The sequence below is a fragment of the Bos javanicus genome, chromosome 10, assembly GCF_032452875.1.
Source record: "Bos javanicus breed banteng chromosome 10, ARS-OSU_banteng_1.0, whole genome shotgun sequence".
Classification (NCBI taxonomy): Eukaryota; Metazoa; Chordata; class Mammalia; order Artiodactyla; family Bovidae; genus Bos; species Bos javanicus.
This window is the reverse complement of record NC_083877.1, coordinates 86,316,008-86,334,480: the sequence shown is the minus strand read 5'-3', so window position 1 is coordinate 86,334,480 and position 18,473 is coordinate 86,316,008. Positions and strand designations below refer to the sequence as shown.

Here is an 18,473-nt window from a genome sequence, read left to right as displayed (position 1 = left end):
AGGCCCCAACAACCAGAACAACTAGAACTTTTTCTAAAATCAGCAACTGATTCTAAAATTAAGAATGGTGAGCCCTGTAAACCAAGGCTGTGGCCCCTAATCCAAGGTGGCTCTTTACCAGGTGGCCAGGACCTGATCTATATACAGGAAGCCTTTTACTTTCTGAGTGTCATGGGCAAGTCTACAGATACTTTTTTCAGGGCACGTAAGGGGCTTCCCTGATAGCTCAGTTGGTAAAGAATCCACCTACAATACAGGGGATGCCGGTTCAATCCCTGGGTCAGGAACAATCCCTGGAGAAGGGGTAGGCTACCCACTCCAGTATTCCTGGGCTTCCCTTGTGGCTCCATTGGTAAAGAACCCGCCTACAATGTGGGAGACCTGGTTTTGATCCCTAGGTTGGGAAGATCCCCTCAAGAAGGGAAAGGCTACCTCCTCCAGTATTCTGGCCTGGAGAATTCCATGGACTGTATAAGTCCTGGGATCACAAAGAGTTGGGCACGACTGAGCGACTATCATTTTCACTTTCAAAAGCCCTTTTGCACAGAATTTCAGTTTTCAAGGCACCTGCACATCCAGCTTGCAAACAGCATCAAAACCATCCAGTGAGGTGAACAGCAGGAAGCCCATGGCACAGATGAGACACAGAGCCCTGGGAGGGCCCGTCCTTCTCTCCATTTCATAACTGAGTTGGCTCAACTCGCTAAAGTCACAGAGCTGATCGGTAGTGAGGTAACATCAGGACTTCTGTGGGTCCACTCCCAGCCCTGCTCTCTTCCCACAGAGCCTCACTGAGCCAGGCTTCAAGCAGCCCAGGAACACGTGGTCTGAGACCCAAGATGAGCCAGGGACCAATGGGGTCCTTTGCAATGGGGTTTGCTACATAACTAAGGAATGTGTTTGGGTCATTATAGAATGGCTAACAATTACTCTGGACCTATTATCAAAGTTCCTTCTAGGGGCGTCCCTGGTGGTCCAGTGGCTAAGAGCCCATGTTTCCAATGTAGGGGGGCCTGGGTTCGATCCCTGGTCAGGGAACTAGATCCCACATGCCCCAACTAAGACCCGAAACAGCCAAGTAAATAAATAACTTTCTTCTTAAAGTTCTTTCTGGACAGTGAGTCAGAGGCAGTACAGTAACTGGAGAAAATGTCAATATCTCTGGGTGTCTCTCAACAAAATTACAGTGGTGGTCTGATCCCTGCAAACACAACTTCCTTCCCTCACAGTAGCCTTGAGAGAACCGAACATTTCCAAGGAGGACTGTCATTATCGTTGTATAGTGGCTGCCTCTTTTGCGATCCCATAGACTGTAACCCGCCAGGCCCCTCTGTCCCTGGAATTCTCTGGGCAAGAATACTGGAATGGGTTGCCATTCCCTGCTCCAGGGGATCTTCCTGACCCAGGGATCAAACCCGCATCTCCTGCTTGACAAGCAGATTCTTTACCACTGAGACACCAGGGAAGCCCTAGGACTGTCTTTACTCCACAAATAAAGCAAGGCATTATCGAGATGCCTGTCCCAAGGCTAGAGGCTGAGAATGTCTCTTGGCAGCCAGGTCTTCCCAGGTCTCACCCCTCAAGTCAGCCAGTCTCAAAGGAGGAGGAGCTTCCCCACCTGCCACTCTTCCCAGGACCAGCTTCCAAGGCTGCTGAGGAAGCAGGTGGAGGGGATTTTCTCAGGAGGCCCACTGACACATAAAAAGTGGAAAAGATTAGTAGGAGGGCTGGGCCAAGCTGCATTTTTCCTCCACCCACCACTCCCATGCTCCTGAGGCCCTGGGTGACATGTCATTCCATGGCAAATATATGCTCTGGAATCTCCCTTCAGCAATGAGAAGATAATGCCCCAAAGATAAAGGGTAAAACCAGAACAGCAGTCGTCCATCTTTCCATCAGCACTTTCTTAGTCCCCACCATGTGCCCACCAGGGCCTCTTCTGGCCTGTTTTCTATAAACAAGGTCTTATGGGGGGTGACCTATTTCTAGAAGGGTGGCGATGCCAGCACCAACCTAACGCATCGGTGGAGGGAGTGGACAGGCAGGTCTGCTTAAGTTCCTTCCTGACCTATGATGTCAGGGAGGAGGGTCAGTGAGTGGTGTTCCTGGGACAGCAGCTGAGGTGAAAGAAAGGCCTAGATCCAGAGGCACCTGAAGGAGTGCTGCGAACCTGAGTCTGGTGGGAGGGAGAAGACGGATGTGCACTCAGTGAATGTCTATGGAGGCTCCTCCGGGCTCAGGAGCTTTCACACATCGTTTAACATGGATGTCCACCTGTGAGGCTGGCTTCCTTGTTACAGATAAGGAAGCTGATGCCCCAAGAGGGCAGGTGTCCAACAGGAGGCCCCAAAGACGGGGGCTGGCAGAGCCGGGTCAGGGTCCCACGGCTCCCGTACCAGGACTTCTCAAATTTCAGTATCACAGTTCCTGGTGGAGAATCAAAACCACAGATTCTAAAGTCCCACCCTGGAGAGGGTAATTCCTTGGATCTGGCCCCCTAGGCCTGGCAATCTGCATATCTAACAACAACACTCCCCCTTTCCCCATCCCCTGCCCAGGTGGTGCTGAAGCTGGAGATTCCTGGAGCTCACTTAGAAACAATGGCCCTTCACTGCCCCGAGGACTCCCCAGGTGGTGCTAGTGGTAAAGAACCTGCCTGCCAATACAGGAGACATAGGAGACGAGGGTTCGATCCTTGGGTCAGGAAGATCTCCTGGAGAAGGGCATGGCAACCCGCTCCTGTATTCTTGCCTGGGAAATCCCATGGACAGAGGAGCTTGATGGGCTACGGCCCATAGGGTTGCAGAGTCGGACATGACTGAAGTGACTTAGCATCCCCCAAGGACAGAAATCAAGAGCTAATTCTCAGCTGCTGTCTCCCTTGGAGTCCCAGGAAGGGGTGGATGGTGGGACCCCGGCGTGCTCCTGCCTAGCTCCTTGACAGAGAAGAAACGGGCCTCTGAGTTCATTGAGGGGCTCCACAAACAGGAAGCCCAGGTCAAAGGTCTGAGGAGGCGAGGACTGCTCAAGGGGAGTCACCACCCCAAACAGCTGGTTGCAATGGACCCTGCTTTAAGGCCACAACTCATGGCACCCCACTTCCTACATTTCTGAGTTGGTGGACACAGCAAATGGCCCTGAGCAGAGACAGCTGCGTCCAGAGCCAGCTGGGCAGCCGCAGCCATGCCAACACAGCAACGTAGGGGTAGAGATCAGGAATGTCCAGGGGAGAGGAAGAGGAAGAAAAATAACCCCCAACCTTGCTCCAGCTCCTGTCCCCTTCCTTCCTGGAGTCAGCAGAGTTGTCCCATCAAGACTGATCTGGTACCAAAAGGGATTTGTGTTCACCTCCTCTCTAAAGAAAGAGTCGGACAGGAGCCACAGCAAATACCACTCCACTCGTGGTTCGGGGACACTCTGTCTAATCCCGAGAAGTTGATGAGCAAGGGAAAGCCAGCCCTACCTCCCAATACCCTCCTCTCTGTCCTCACGCTGGGGCAAGGCCTCATCTCCAACCGTGTGGGGCTCAGAGGCCAAGCTACAGATTTCACCAGCAGAGAAAAGGAGAGATGCTTGCAAAAGGGGGAAGAGGCAGAGGAGTCCGGATGGGCCTCCAGAACCTGCAGGATACCTCCCACCCCTGAATAACTCAGCAAAGACAAAGGCCCATAGTCCTGAAGAACCAAGAGAAGGGAGATGCTCCCTTGGGTTAAGTTTGGGATGGTGCTAGACAGAAGTCAAGAGAGAGAGAAGAAAGAAAGAAGAGCAAACCCCACTTACACCCTAACCCTGTAGCTCTTTATCATCTCTGATAGTGTTAGCCACCGAGTTGTGTCCGACTCTTGGCAACCCCCTGGACTGTATAGCCCACCAGGCTCCTCTCTCTGTGGAATTCTCCAGGCAAGAATACTGGAGTGGGTTTTCATTTCCTTCTCCAGGTGCGTCTTCTCAACCCAGAGATTGAACCCGGGTCTCCTGCTTTGCAGGCAGATACTGTCTGAGCCACTGGGGAAAAAGCCCTGATAGGGATCTCTGATAGGGATCCAACCAATTCACACAGGGCCCTTTGATGTCGGGGGCGAGGTGAGGAGGTGGGGGGATGGGGGGAGGTGAAGGCAAGGGAAGGACATCCTGTTAACAGCTTTGTTGGATAAACATCAAGAATCAGGCAGTGGAAAAGGGCTGTGTCCACCTGATAAGCCTGGGTGCCATCCCTCCTTCAGTAGGGTCTTAGGTTTGTAAGCCTGAGGTCTGATGTGTAGAGCTGGCCCAGTACCTGTATCATCCCCGAGACCCTAAAATCTTCAACACAGATGCCAGGTTCCATCAACCAGCACCAGACAGCTTTTAGTCTGAGTAGTTCTCAAGAGGAACAAGTCCCCATCAGGATACTGCCTGGAAACTTCTAGAAAGGCCCGCTCTTCCCTGTTGACCCAATTCCTGGTCACTTCATTCATGGAGAATTGGCTCATAACCATCACCCCCTTGGGGATGCTGTCCAGCTGGGTCCCCGGACATTCACTCTGGAGCATGTCCTCCCACAGAGTGAGCCCTAAATGTCCTGTGCACACGGACCCTTAAGCCTGCCACACAGTGCTATAATGAGCATTTCGTGTTGGTCTCTTTCCAGATCAGCAGCCAATTATCCGTGTTGAGGATACAGTAGTGACAGCACCTGTTCTTCATTCAGCAGATAAACTCTGCTCACTAAATGCACTCATTCCTCCCCTCAGCCGCCTTTTGCAGTTGCTGTTCAGCTGCCCAGTCCTGTCTGACTCTTTGTGACCCCACGAACTACAGCACTCCAGGCCTCCCCTGTTCCTACCACCTCCCCAAGTTTTCCCAAGTTCATGTCCATTAGCTAATATTATCTCCTGTGGGCTCCCAGATGGCTCAGATGGTAAAGAGCCTGCCTGCAATGTAGGAGACCTGGGTTCGACCCCTGGGTCAGGGAGATCCCCAGAGAAGAGAATGGCAACCCACTCCTGTATTCTTGCCTGGAGAATTCCATGGACAGAGCTTGGTGGGCTACAGTCCATGGAGTAACAAAGAGTCGGATACAACTGAGTAACTAATGTTTTCTTTCAATATTATCTCCATCTTACAAAAGAAGATGCCAAAAGTTAGAAAAGTTAAGGCCTTGTCCAAGAGTACACAGCAGGGCTAAAGATGGTGTTCTAACCATCGTTGGCCCAGCAGAGTTCAAGGTGCCCTGTAAGGACTGAATAGATTTTTCCACTGAAGGAGTAAGATTGAGTCATGTCAGGAAGACAATCCAGGCATGACAGTCCCTTTCGACAACCACCTGAGCTCTCAGCTACCTGAGTGGTCACCTTACTTCCCCTTAGGAAAGGAATACTTGTTTACTAATAAGTCTGACCATTCATAAGTGCCTGTTATGCCCAGAGGCCTGAGACATGGGAGAGATGTACTAGTCAAGGTTCCAGTCCTTTGGCAAGTTTCCCATTTAGAGGAGATGGGGGAACAGGGGAAGAGGACAAGAGAAAAGTTAAGGAAGCAGGGAAACACGAACCATGGGAAAACAAAGGCCGGTATCCATGGAAACTCAGCAGTTACACAGAAGGGCAAGGACCACCTTCTGCCGGCACAGAGACTGACGAGGTGATGGCAGGGTGAGCAGGTATCAGGTACTCAACCACAAGAAACACCTCCCAAGTAGTGTGTATCTTGTTTCTTTGGTAGTAGAATACACACACACACACACACACACACACACGTGGCCTAACCTTTACTATTTTCATTGTTTCTAACTGTACAGTTCAGTGGCATTAAGTGCATTCATATTACTGTGCAACCATCGCCTCCATCCATCGCCAATACTTTTCCGCTTTCCAAACTGAATCTCTGTATCCATTAAACACGAGCTCCTGCCACCCTCCTGCCCCAGCCCCTCAAAACCACCATTCTACATTTTGCCTCTATGAATTTGATTACTCTCATTATCTGTGGTATAATAAAAATTTATTTAGTCTTTACTCTGGTTCCTGGTACAGAGCTCTAAACCCTGGGCTTTTCTGAGTGATAGGAGTATCCTTTGTGATTCATAAGGATCCTGTTTCCATCACACCAGAACTTATCCCATGAGGTGACTCAGACTGGGGCCCTGCTAGAGCCCTGGGATGGAGCTGGTCTCCAGAAGCTCAAGTGATTAGAGTTTGGGAACTTTCAGCAAACCCCCAGAGAAGGCAATGGCAGCCCACTCCAGTACCCTTGCCTGGGAAATCCCATGGATGGAGGAACCTGGTAGGCTGTAGTCCACGACTGAGTGACTTCACTTTCACTTTTCACTTTCCTCGCTCGAGAAGGAAATGACAAACCACTCCAGTATTCTTGCCTGGAGAATCCCAGGGAAGGGGGAGCCTGGTGAGCCCCCGTCTATAGGGTCACACAGAGTCGGACACGACTGATGTGACTTAGCAGTGGTAGCAGCAGCAGCAGCAAACCCCCCTCCCCCTCCTTGAGAATAGGAGGGCAGCTGGGAATTGAGCTCTACAAAAACTCTTGAACCAGGAAAGTTCCGTGAGGCTGGTAAACACGTGACATCAAAGTGCTAAGAGGGCGGCACCCCACAGAGGCTCTGAAATCTCCTCCACTTGGCTTTTCCTGACTTGTACCCTTTATAATAAACCGGGAAAAACAGTTAAGTCAACTGTTTATCTGAGTTCCCTGAACCATTCTAGCAAATTACAGATCCTGAGCAAGGCTCATAGCAACCCCACCTTATAGCTAGTCAGTCAGAAATATAGGAGGTCCCTAGGACTTGCAACGGAGAAAGCAATGGCACCCCACTCCAGTACTCTTGCCTGGAAAATCCCATGGACGGAGGAGCCTGGTGGGCTGCAGTCCATGGGGTCGCTAAGAGTCGTACACGACTGAGCGACTTCACTTTCACTTTTCACTTTCATGCATTGGAGAAGGAAATGGCAACCCACTTCAGTGTTCTTGCCTGGAGAATCCCAGGGACGGGGGAGCCTGGTGGGCTGCCATCTATGGGGTCGCACAGAGTCGGACACGACTGAAGTGACTTAGCAGCAGCAGCAGCAGGACTTGCAAATGGAGACAGTCTTGTGGGTCCAAGCCCTTGACTTCTGGGGTCTGCACTATCTCCAGGTAGTTAGTGTCCGAGTTGAACTGAATTGCGGAACACCCAGTTGGTATCACAGAAAGTCAGAATTGGTTGGTGTCAGAAAAAAAGACAGCTCAATACGTCACATAAGTAGAATTCCAGAATATCTATTTTTGTGACTACCATATTCAACTCAGCCACAGTGTCTTTAAGGTCCATCCATGTGTAGCATGTCAGAATTTCCTTTAAGAATGAATAATATTCCAGCATGTGTATATTTCATATTTTAACAATCAGCCATAGATGAACACTTGGGTTGCTCCCACCTTTTAGCGATTGTGACGAATCATGCCATAAACATGGGTACAAATATGTGTTCAAGTTCCTGCTCTGAATTCTTTTGGGTATATACCCGGAAGTAGAATTGCTAAATGCTATGGTAATTCTATTTTTAGTTTTTTGAGGAAGTGCCATACTGTCTTCCATGTGACTGCACCACTTTACATTTCCATCAGCGATGCACAAGGGTTCCAATTTCTCCACATTTTTTCCTACATGTATTACTTCTTCCTTTTGGACAGTCATTGTAAGGGGTAATGAAGTGGCATCTCACTGCAGTTTTGGTTTGTATTTCCCTAATGTTGAGCCTTTTTTCATATACTTATTGACCATCCACGCATTTTTGGGGGAGAGAAATTTCTATTCAAGTCTTTGGCTCATTTTTAAATTGGGTTGTGTGTTCGATGTTGTTCAACTGCAGGAGTTCTTTATGTATGCTGCCTATGAACTTCATATCAGATATATGATTTGCAGATAGTTTCTTCCATTCCACAGCTTGCCTTTTCATTCTGTTGAGAGTCCTTTTTACATGAAAGTTTTCCATTTTGATGTAGTCCAGTTTATGCTATTGTTGTTATAGACGTTTTTAGTGTCACATCCAAGAAATCACTGCCATCATTATAAATCCAGTATCATGAAGATTTCCCCCTACGTTTTCTTCTAAGAGTTTTATAGCTTCTCACAATACCATTTGTTGAAAAGACTGGTGATCATCATGTGTCCTTGTAGGTTCATCGGTTGTAACCCATGCACCACTCTAGTGGGGGCTGCTGACAATGTGAGAGGCTACACAAGAAGCAGGTTCGGGGAATCTATGGGAAATCTCTACCTTCCTCTTGATTCTGCTGTGACCCTAGAACTGCTCTAGAAAACAGTCTATTAAAAAAAAAAAAAAAGGCTGTCCTTTTCCTCTTAAACAATGTTAAGGTCTTCCAATCCATGAACACAGGATGTTTTTACAATTATTTATGACTTCTTTAATTTTTTTCAGCAACATTTTACAGTTTCAGTGCACAAGTCTTTCACTTTGCTGGTTAAATGACTCAAGTGTTTTCTTCAATGATACTGTAATTGGAGTTGTTTTCTTACTTTCCTTTGGGGATTGTTCATTGTTATTATAGAAACAATCCATGTAAAATGTTGCAAGTTTGGTCTGCTTTGTGCTCTCAGGTTTGCAGGGAGGCACAGGAGAAGGGAGAGGGGAGGGGCAAACTTGAGCAAAATGGCCATGAAACTTTCTACCATTTTGAATGTGACTCTTCAGTTGGGTGTTTCCTTGTTTGCTGTAGATCTTTGATGTACAGAAATGCCATAGGGAAGGTTATTTTAGCCAGTTTCTCATTTATTTAATGTTTCCGTGGGAGAAGAAGTGTGTGGAGCTTCCTGGTCCACCATCTACCGATGTCACTCTCCAAGGCTCTAGGCTTAATCTCTAAGCAATGTATCTTCAAGGACAGAAGTAAGAAGCCAGACTGGTCAGAGCAGGGGAAACACTGGGAGGGAACAAGAGACAGGCTGGCTGGGAAAGGCAAGGAAGGAGGGGCCCTGGATGCTAAACAGAAGACGTAGCCTTGATTCCACGGAATCATCAGGCCCTCAAGACTGCCTGCCAAGGCAACACGGCCAAGTCGGGAGCCAGGCCAGGCTACAGAGCCTCCTCCCATGCAGAGCACTGAGCTGAAGGTCAAAGAAGCAGGGTTAGGAGCTTCTGCTGTGGTTCCACCTCACAGGCCTGCAGGGCCTCCCCACCCCACCAAACCCCCCCAAACTCCCAGGGCTCTGTTTATTTTCAGAACCTCAAGTGAATCAGAATTATAAGTGCTGCCCCAAGCCCACCCTCCCGTCTCAATCTGGAGAGTGACTGAGCTCCCAGCTCCTCCCCCTGAGAACTGGACCCTTCCTACAGCAGCACAGACACGCCAGCCCTGACAGGAACCCGGCTCCAGGCAGGAGGGCGCCTTCCCAGGGCACGGAGCTCCTCTCTCCTGATGATTTCACATCTGATCACAAACCTCGCCTGGGAAGCCAGGTGGAAACACAGGCGCCTGGCCTCTTCCCTGGAGGATCTGATTAGAAGTCCAGGTGAGGGCCCAGGAGTCTGTAGTCTGTCCTGGACCCACAGGTGAGGTAAATGGGCACCATTTGAGGGAGCACTGGTCTAGTTTCCTTCCCCAGTGGCCAGCCTCTGAGCTCACCCACCTGCCTGTATCTCTGGTGAGGGCTTTGCATGAAGGAGAAACCAGAACTGGCATTCAGTTCCCCTTTACTTTCCCTAGAAGTCTCACCCAAGAAGTCTTATATGACCCACAATCTCAAAACATGGACAGTAACAACAACAGCATAATTTTTGAGTTTTATCAGAATTAACAAAAAACAAAAACAGATTTCATAAGCCAGACTCCAAAGACAAAATATTGCATGATTTTGGTTCTATGCAGTACCTAGAATAGGCAAATTAATGGAGAAAAAAAGTAGAATAGAGTAGCGATAGAATAGAGATTATAGAGGAGTTCCTGTTTAATGAGTACAGAGTTGTTGGGAATGATAAAAATAAATATTTGGGTATAGATACTGGTAATTCTTAAACAACATTGTGAAACTACTCAATGCCATTGAACTGTATACTTATGAATGGTTAAAATTATGAATAAGTTATAATTTTAGCACAATTAAAAAATTTTAAGTAAAAATCTGGTTTCTGGCTTCTTTAAAGGCAACAACAAATGAGATGGTCTGATAACATGAGACGGTCGTGCTGTGTATACGAACGGTTGGCGGAGGCTGAAGCAGCTGCCAGTTCAGCTGGGACGCGTGTTCTCACGATGCCGTGACCCTCCTCCTGTGTCACTTTTCCTTGCACGACCTGGCTGCCCCCATGAGCATTAGAGGGTTGGTCCTGGCCCCACCCCTTCTCATGCCAGTCTCCACCAGCCTTGCCCTGGCCCTCCCAGTCCCTGCCTGGTCCTCTCTCCCAACCAGAAGGGGAGGTCAGCAAGTAGCCAGCCATGGGGGCAGGTGCTTCGTGCCCTGACAGTGACCACAAACACAAGCACACAGGCGCTGGCCTTCTCCTACCCCCAGACATCACTCAGACCTTGAGAGTTTCTCTGACATGGCAACAGCCAGATTGATCAGTCTGAACTTTGACCCACCCATGTGCTTGGGAGTCTGGAACAAGACGAGGCTGGCCAGCCACCTCTCCTGACCTTGATTCCTGAGTCAGCCTCAGGAACACCCAGTCTCCCTGGGCAACAGACGACCAGCCAGCCCAGTGAACACCACCTCCTCAAGATGGGACTCACTTTCCTAGAGCCCGCATTTATCCACGAGAGCCTGATTTCCAAATGCTTGAAATATGATGAGATTCAGGACCCAATGCCCCCGAATATGGGACCTTGGCATAGTGAATATTTTAAGCTGAAGGAGTTTGAGAACTGCAAAGCAGAAAGGTCACTCTGACCTCCTCCCCCCGCCTCCCCATTCTTCCCCAAAACGAGCCTTAAAACCCTCCTGTGGGAGGTACCCTCCTGGCACCCAGAGGAAGGGAGCATCCTTGTCTCTGAAGATAAAAGGACACTGCAGAAAAGAATCCTGACATATAGGCCTTGACAGTGCTCCCGATCTACAATGATCTCAGACCTATCCTCTGAGTGTTCACTCTTATCAAACCTGGCACAGAAGTGCACAAGTCTGGACTTCCTGGTGACTCAGTGGTAAAGAATTAGCCTGCCAGTGCAGGAGACACGAGTTCAATCCCTGATGCAGGAAGATCCCACATACGGCAGAGCAACCAAGCCTGTGCACCACAACTGCTGAGCCTGTGCTCTAGAGCCTGGGAGCCACAACTGCTGAAGCCCACCCACCCTAGAGCACGTGCTCTGCAATAAGAGAAACCTCTGCAATGAGAAGCCCGCACACAACTAGAGTAGCCCCTGCTTACTGCAACTAGAGAAAAGTCCATGCAACAACGAAGACCCAGCACAACCAAAAATAAATAAAATCTTTTTTTTTTGAAGTGCATAGGTCCAACTATTGCTTCATTTCCTCACAAACACTCCCGTATCACCTAATATTTATAGTAAATAATTATGTATAATTTGCTTTTATTAATCTGACTTTGTCCATTTAATTTTTAGCTGGGGACTCTAAGACAGTCAAGGAAAACTTTTTCCTCCACTACAATTAGCATCATCATTCCAGACATAGTGGAAAATGTTGCTAGTCAGTAGGCATAAAATATATGCCAACTTCTAAAGACTCACCATGGAAAAAGAATGTAAAACAGCCTCTCGGTAATTTTATTACATTGATTTCATGTCAAAATACTATGTTGGATATACCGAGTTAAATAAAATATAGTTCTAAACCTAATTTCATTGTTCTGTTTACTTTTGTAAACAAATTTACATTTTACCTGTTTTTCATGTGGCTCCTAGAAAATTTGGTCATGTATGTGGCTTGTGTTTGTGGCTTTCATTATATTTCTATTGGAATATAATGTTCTCCAAAGGCCACAGCCAAGGCTGCTGTAGAACTCTAAGGTAACTGTATTTTCTTCACGTTGAAAAGCAAACTGGTTCTCTCTAGTCTTTTTCTGGGTGGCGCTATGCTGGGAGCTGCCCTGGGGCCCTGGAGGAAATCCCTTCTGGTCTTAGCACTGGAGGCTCCTCATTGGGGCTGGGGCTGCCTTGAAGATCTAATCCTGCTCCCACATCTCCCTCACTCCCATGCCACCAAGGGGTCACCAGATCTCACACAAGGCTTTCCTCCCTGCCTGGCTCAATAACAATGTGTCCACATCCCTCCAAACCCCACACAGATGGTTCTCCCTGGAAACAATGGAACCAGTGTTGCCAACACTGCGGAACTGCCACCACCTGTGCGAGGGTCACAGGACTCCCTGTCCACTCTCACCCCAGCTCAGATCCACTGGGTTCTTCGCCCCGGAGCCTGGGCCCCACCTTCCTCAGGCTCAGGGAGGTAGGAACAGCCCCTCTGCAGGCAGCAGGTGAAGTGTGCCTGCTAGTCACGCCCAGCTCTCTTCGACCCCACAGACTGCAGCCCGCTGGGCTCCTCTGTCCATGCAATCTCCCAAGCAAGAATACTGGAGTGGGTTGCCATTTCCTCTTCCAGGGGATCTTCCCAACCCAGGGATTGAACCCACATCTCCTGTGTCTCCTGCATGGGCAGGCGGCTTCTTTTACACTGAGCCACCTGGGAAATCCATCAGGTGAGGAGGCAATGCTAATGCCTGGAAAGTCAGAACAGAAGGCAGGGGCTGGCTCACAAATTCTAGACAAACTGCTAGACACTGTGTCACCACTAACAAACCTCGAGACAGAGGGCCAAAACTTGAAACTCGGAATCTTGCCATTTTTATTTTTAAATATATGCTTTGTCCCCATGAAGACCCAATAATGGCCCACTGACAGGGCCTGTGGAAGTGGAACTGGCTTCAAACCTCCTTTTTATCACTCAGGGCCTGTAGGACCCTGGAAAAGGTTGCTCCATTTATCTGCATCTGAAGTTTCTCACCTGTAACAACAGAGACAATCCCACCCACCTCAGAGGCTAAAAAAAAAAAGCATATGGATAAAAAAGTGCCTTGTATTATCATAGGTGTTTGATAGAAATTAGCTTCTTTCTCCTTCAATCTTCCCTTAGCAATGACAAGAAGACAGTAAAAACCTTGCAAAGAACTGAAAACAAATCCTCTATACTCTCATCTTGTTGCTTCTTGTGTGTTTTTTTAAAAATCTGGATGTTGGTGCCTGGTACAATTTAAAAGCCTGGGAGGAGATCTCTGAAGGCAAGGGATTCTCTGTGTAGCCCCAGCACAGCACCTGGCCAAGGCATCTATTTCCATTCTAATACACCAGCCGTGGTGGTAGTGGTTTAGTCGCTAAGTCGTTTCCAACTCTTGCAACCCCAGGGACTGTAGCCCACCAGGCTCCTCTGTCCATGGGATTTCCTAGGCAAGAATACTGGAGTGGGTTGCCATTTCCTCCTCCAGGGGATCTTTCCCACCCAGGGATCAAATGCAGGTCTCGTGCATTGCAGGCAAATTCTTTACCAACTGAGCCACTGCAGGTTCTGGGTAAATGCCTATTGAGTCAAGGAATGAATGAGGTCAGAATTACCAGGGAACAGGAGTTTGGCTGATCAGTGTGAAGTCTGCGGCCACGAAGAGTAACTCTCTGAAAAGACGCTTATAGTCTGTTTAGACAGCTTCATGGAATCTTTTTTTTTTTTCCCTAAAAAAAGAGCTCAAGGTGGTCTATTAATATTTCTCCACCATTCCATCATGCTTTACTTAGGAAAAAAGGTTAAAACACATGCCAAGAGCCAAACAAAGTCACCTCTACATGAGGAAGCATAAGCAGTTCAGCTTTTCATAATTTTTTAGCCCGGTGGGTTAAGCCTAAAAGAACGCACTAAATTGATGGCTCCATGACAAGAATATATGCTATTAGGGTGTCTTTCAATGTGAAATTCTTAGCATTTTCTGACCTTGGTGGGGAGTAGGGATAGGAAATGGCTAACTATTCATACTAAATTTTAAAGATATATTTGGCTTTAAGTTAGGGCTTCCCTGGTGGCTCAGATGGTAAAGAATCTGCCTGCAATGCAGGAGACCTGGGTTTGATCCCTGGGTCTGGATGATCTCCTGGAGAAGGGAATGGCTACCCACTCCAGTATTCTTGCCTAGAGAATCCCATGGACAGAGGAGCCTGGTGGGATACAGTCCATGGGGTTGCACAGAGTCAGACACGACTGAGTGACTAACACTTAAACTCTTCCCTCACAGGTGTGTGTGGAGAAGTCTGAAAAGCAATTAGCTTTTGCTCCATGGTTAACAAAAAAAAAGCGTTGGGTTCTCTGATCTCACCAGGCCACCTGAGGGTGCATCTCTCTCCTGCCCTGCCCAAACAATGGGTTTGGGACTGCAGTGACCTTATCTGAATCCTGTTGGGGCTACAAATAGACAGCTTTAACCCTCTGGAGACATGAAAGATCCTGCCCCCCGACTCCTCAGCTTCACCCTCGGATAAAGAAAACATCCAGTAACGTCAACCCCACCAACAATGCTGTAATGGAGATGTTCAAATCTGTGGTCACACCACCTTTGAGTATGCTATGCTATGCCTGACTCTGTGTGACCCCACAGACGGCAGCCCACCAGGCTCCCCCATCCCTGGGATTCTCCAGGCAAGAATACTGGAGTGGGTTGCCATTTCCTTCTCCAATGCATGAAAGTGAAAAGTCAAAGTGAAGTCGCTCTGTCGTGCCCGACTCTTAGTGACCCCATGAACTGCAGCCTACCAGGCTCCCCGTCCATGGGATTTTCCAGGCAAGAGTACTGGAGTGGGGTGCCATTGCCTTCTCTGACCTTCGAGTATAGGGTGTTGTAAATGTCACCCTCAGTACCTATTTTTTAATTGTCCTGAACAAAAACATCCAACTGGTTTCTTCCCCAGCCCTTAAATCCATTCAATCTTCTGAACGGTCAAACCCACAGGTTAAAGAAAACTGGGTAGAGGCTTTTCTGTTGCCTGCTTGTGCTGAGAAGGCCTGTCTGTTGCTTTCACTGACTGCTTACACTATTACCCAAGTGGCAGGACTTACTGGCCTGAAAAAATTTAGCTCAAGTTACCTTTCTGGTGGTAAAGATGAACAGAATGACAATTAACCTTTAGAGAAGTTTGGAAGTTTCTGACCCAAAGAAGAACTTTCTAAATGAAAGCTTAATCGTTCTAAATCAGCAGTTCCCAACCTTTTGGCACCAAGGACAGGTTTCGTGAAAGACAATTTTGGCACAGGCTGGGAAGGGTGGATGGTTTGGGGATGATTCAAGCTCATCACATTTACTGCACACTTCATTTCTCATCTAATGCCACCGCTGATCCGACAGGAGGTACCTGTCCATGGCCCAAAAGTTGAGACCCCTGTTCTAAACGTAATAAACAAGGAAGAGAAAACAAGCCTTCAAGAACTAAGGGTTCCTGGTCATTTGTTAGATGTGTCACCAAAACTGCATGCGCTTTGGAAGAAGTGAGACCCACCCCCCCCACCAAGGCAGTGGTCCAGATAAAGAAGGACCCCGTAAATAGCTGCCTCAGCCTTTCGGACACAGGGATCAGACTCACAACAAGCCCACCTTTCTGGATTTAATATTCTCCTTCCCCTAAGGAGGAAAGACAAAGGATTAAGATATGAACTTTCCAGGCCTTCCCATGGCTTCTAGGCCTTAGAAATTCAGAGCAAGAATTTGATTCCATCCTCCTGGACTTGACTCTAACTCTCAGGGTAGGCATTTGACATCAAGCACTGCTCCCACTGTCCTGGCTCCAGCTGTGTATAAAGAAGGTGAGCGCAGCGCCAGCGTTGCTCTTGCCTTTTCACGCGGTGTAGGAGATGCTGCACTCTGGGAAAGCTGGTTGGACAGGCAAAAAACACCGGCCAACCTCCGATGACACAGAATAGTCTGACAGCCAGGGGCTATTTCCTGAGAAAGAAGAGCTATCCTGTTCAAGCTGGTGAAGTAAGTTCAGGAATGAGATCATAAAGACAACATGTGTTCCAGAAGCACGGTTTCTGCTGGAGGAAGAGAAACTGCGGTGACAGCAAAGGCCCTTCCTTTCGTTTCCCCACTTCTCTTACATACTCGCTCGGTCACAATCATCCACTCACTCAGCCACACCCAGCCACAGTCAGCCAGAGTCACAAACACTGCTGAAGTCGGAAAGCTAGTCTTCACACAGTGAAGCAGTTTGGTACAATGAACACCCTCAGTCCTGCAGTGAACGCCACCCACTCCTCTACCCACCTGATTGCCAAAGACAGCTATGGAGCAGGCGGTTGACACCTCATTAGCCCCGAACCAGACGGAAGCAATGCGGGAGGGCATACCCAGGATGAAGACCTGGGCCACGGAGCAGATGACCTGGCCCAGCACCGTGACTGGGAAGAGATGCGGCTTCAAGCTGCCCAGCTTCACCCAGGCTCCCAGGCAGTTGAGAGCGGAGCCAGTGAGGGCGATGGTCCGCAGGCCAAATTTCTCTAAGAGCCAGGCCACCGGCAGGAGCAGAGGGATGTAGGTCAGCATGTAGCACATGGACAGCCAGTCGATGGCAAAGGCACTGACCCCGTAGAAGTTCATGAAGATGTTATTGATGGAGCCGTACTGGATCCACTGGAAGGCGTTGCACATGGAGTAGCAGCTGAACACCAGGACCACCGCCCACCGGCGCTTGCTCACCTTGATCACGCTAAGATCTTCAGGGCCCGAGCTACTGGGTTGGATCAAGCCACTGGGTTGAGCCAAGGTACTTGGGTGGGCCGAAATACTAGGATATACAGAGACACTGGGGTGGATCGAGACGCTGGGGTGGGCCGAGACGCTGGGGTGGATCGAGACGCTGGGGTGGGCCGAGACGCTGGGGTGCATCGAGACGCTGGGGTGGACTGAGAAATTGGGGTGCTCCTGGAGCGCCGAAGTTTGCGAAGGGGTGCCATCGTGGTCCTGTTGGTTAGGGTCTTCATTCACCATGACCGCAGCCTCTCCTGGCACCCTAAGCAGGTGCTGACAACTCGAGTCGACTTAAAGGACAGTGGTGTCGCCTGGTCAGCTAGAGCTTACGTGGCACTTGCCCAGCCTGCTCCGGAGGAATAAACTGAGTCCCCAGCCTGCGTAAAAGCCAGCGAGTGGGGCTCTTCCGCTCAGCCCCAAGCTTCGGCTCTCACTTTCCCTTGGCGTCCTCAGTCCCTGACAGCTGTCCCCCAGACCGGCTGCACACCGGCCTGAGCCAGGTCCTGGCCGCTGGTGCCTTGAGTGCCTCGGAGGCGTCCTGCCACCTTCAGCCCCTCGGTCCTGGTCAGTTTTCTCCCGGCGGCGCAGCCACTCGGCTGCGACTCGGATTGCTCCTCGGGCGGCTTGCGGCCTCGCCCCCTCCGCACACGTGACCGCCCCGCCCCCGCCGTGCGCGGCTTCCACCCCCCTACGAACCCCCCACCCCCACTCCCACCCCACCCCACCCCACCCCGCCCCCACAGCCTCCAGCCTTCTCTAGCCGCTGGCCGGACAGTACAGTTGTTTCGCCACCGCTTGCGGGTGCATTCCTCCCCCCCACGCCCCAGGCACCATGGAAACCGCCCGGTTAACCCCCTCACCCTGGCACTGCTTTCTCAAATTCATTTGCCCCCTCCCGGGGCACTCTGCAAGAAAATGCCCTTCGCTTTTGCGAAGGTAATCCTCTAAAGAGAGTCTCCTCCCTGTCAGTCCGCATTCCCTGCGCGCCCACACGGATGCCCGGCGCCTCCAAACGGCTCTGTGGTATCCAAGAGGGATTCTCGACTTTTGCCCACTTGGCTGAGCTCCTCAGCCCTTGTTGGACTTTCGGAATAAAGACAGATTTGTAGATTTCCCGGGCTGGTTGCGCTCCTGGGGTAAAGGCGAGAAGCGCAAACTCACTTTCCCTCTTTGCTTTCCCTGCGAACTTGGTCTTACATTGGGGAACTTCAGATTTGAACCTGTTGAGTAGGACTCTTCTTTTTTCATGGATCCCCGGGCGGCCTCCTAGGCGACAACTTGAGGGCGGAAAAGAGAGGGGAGTTCTAAGACGCTGAAGACCCAGCGCAGGTTTTGTGGTGAGGTGCCCAGCACAGCGCGCGATAAGTGGCCTCTGCACGCATGCAGCCCTATGCTGCCCCCTGCTGGTGTACAGCCCATTCTGCAGAGAAGCCCTCAAGTCAGGGCCTCTGGAAGGTCAGGCCTGCGGTGATTGCAGCCCTAGGGAGGAATAAGGGCCCAGATCTTCCCTGGGTTCAAACACCGATTTAGCTGCTCCCAGGCCTGCTTAGTAAACTAAGATACCCCAACCTCTCTGTGCCTCAGTAGCTTGGAAAATCAGTAAAACAGGGATGATGAAATAATAGTACCTACCTCACAGAGTTGTTTTGAGGCTTGGATAAATTAAGGCTTGAAAGCTCTTGAAACATTCCTGGCAGATGATAAGCCTTCCCAGAGTGTCGGATATCCTAACAATTA

General features: G+C 49.6%; 1 protein-coding gene across 4 annotated transcripts in view; it reads right to left on the bottom strand.

Annotated features, from left to right (window-relative positions):
• The window catches only part of LOC133254991 (heme transporter FLVCR2), a 56,473-nt gene extending 38,397 nt beyond the window's left edge, over positions 1-18,076 (bottom strand). The window contains exon 1 of one of the 4 annotated variants that reach the window (XM_061429500.1): positions 17,934-18,076. In XM_061429500.1, coding sequence (XP_061285484.1) covers positions 17,934-17,984 — 51 coding nt within the window. In that variant the 5' untranslated portion in view covers positions 17,985-18,076. Of the gene's footprint in view, positions 1-16,253; positions 17,397-17,933 lie in introns of those variants that run through there. The other 3 variants (XM_061429497.1, XM_061429498.1, XM_061429499.1) reach the window with 3 other exon arrangements.
• Positions 18,077-18,473: the final 397 nt, after the last annotated feature.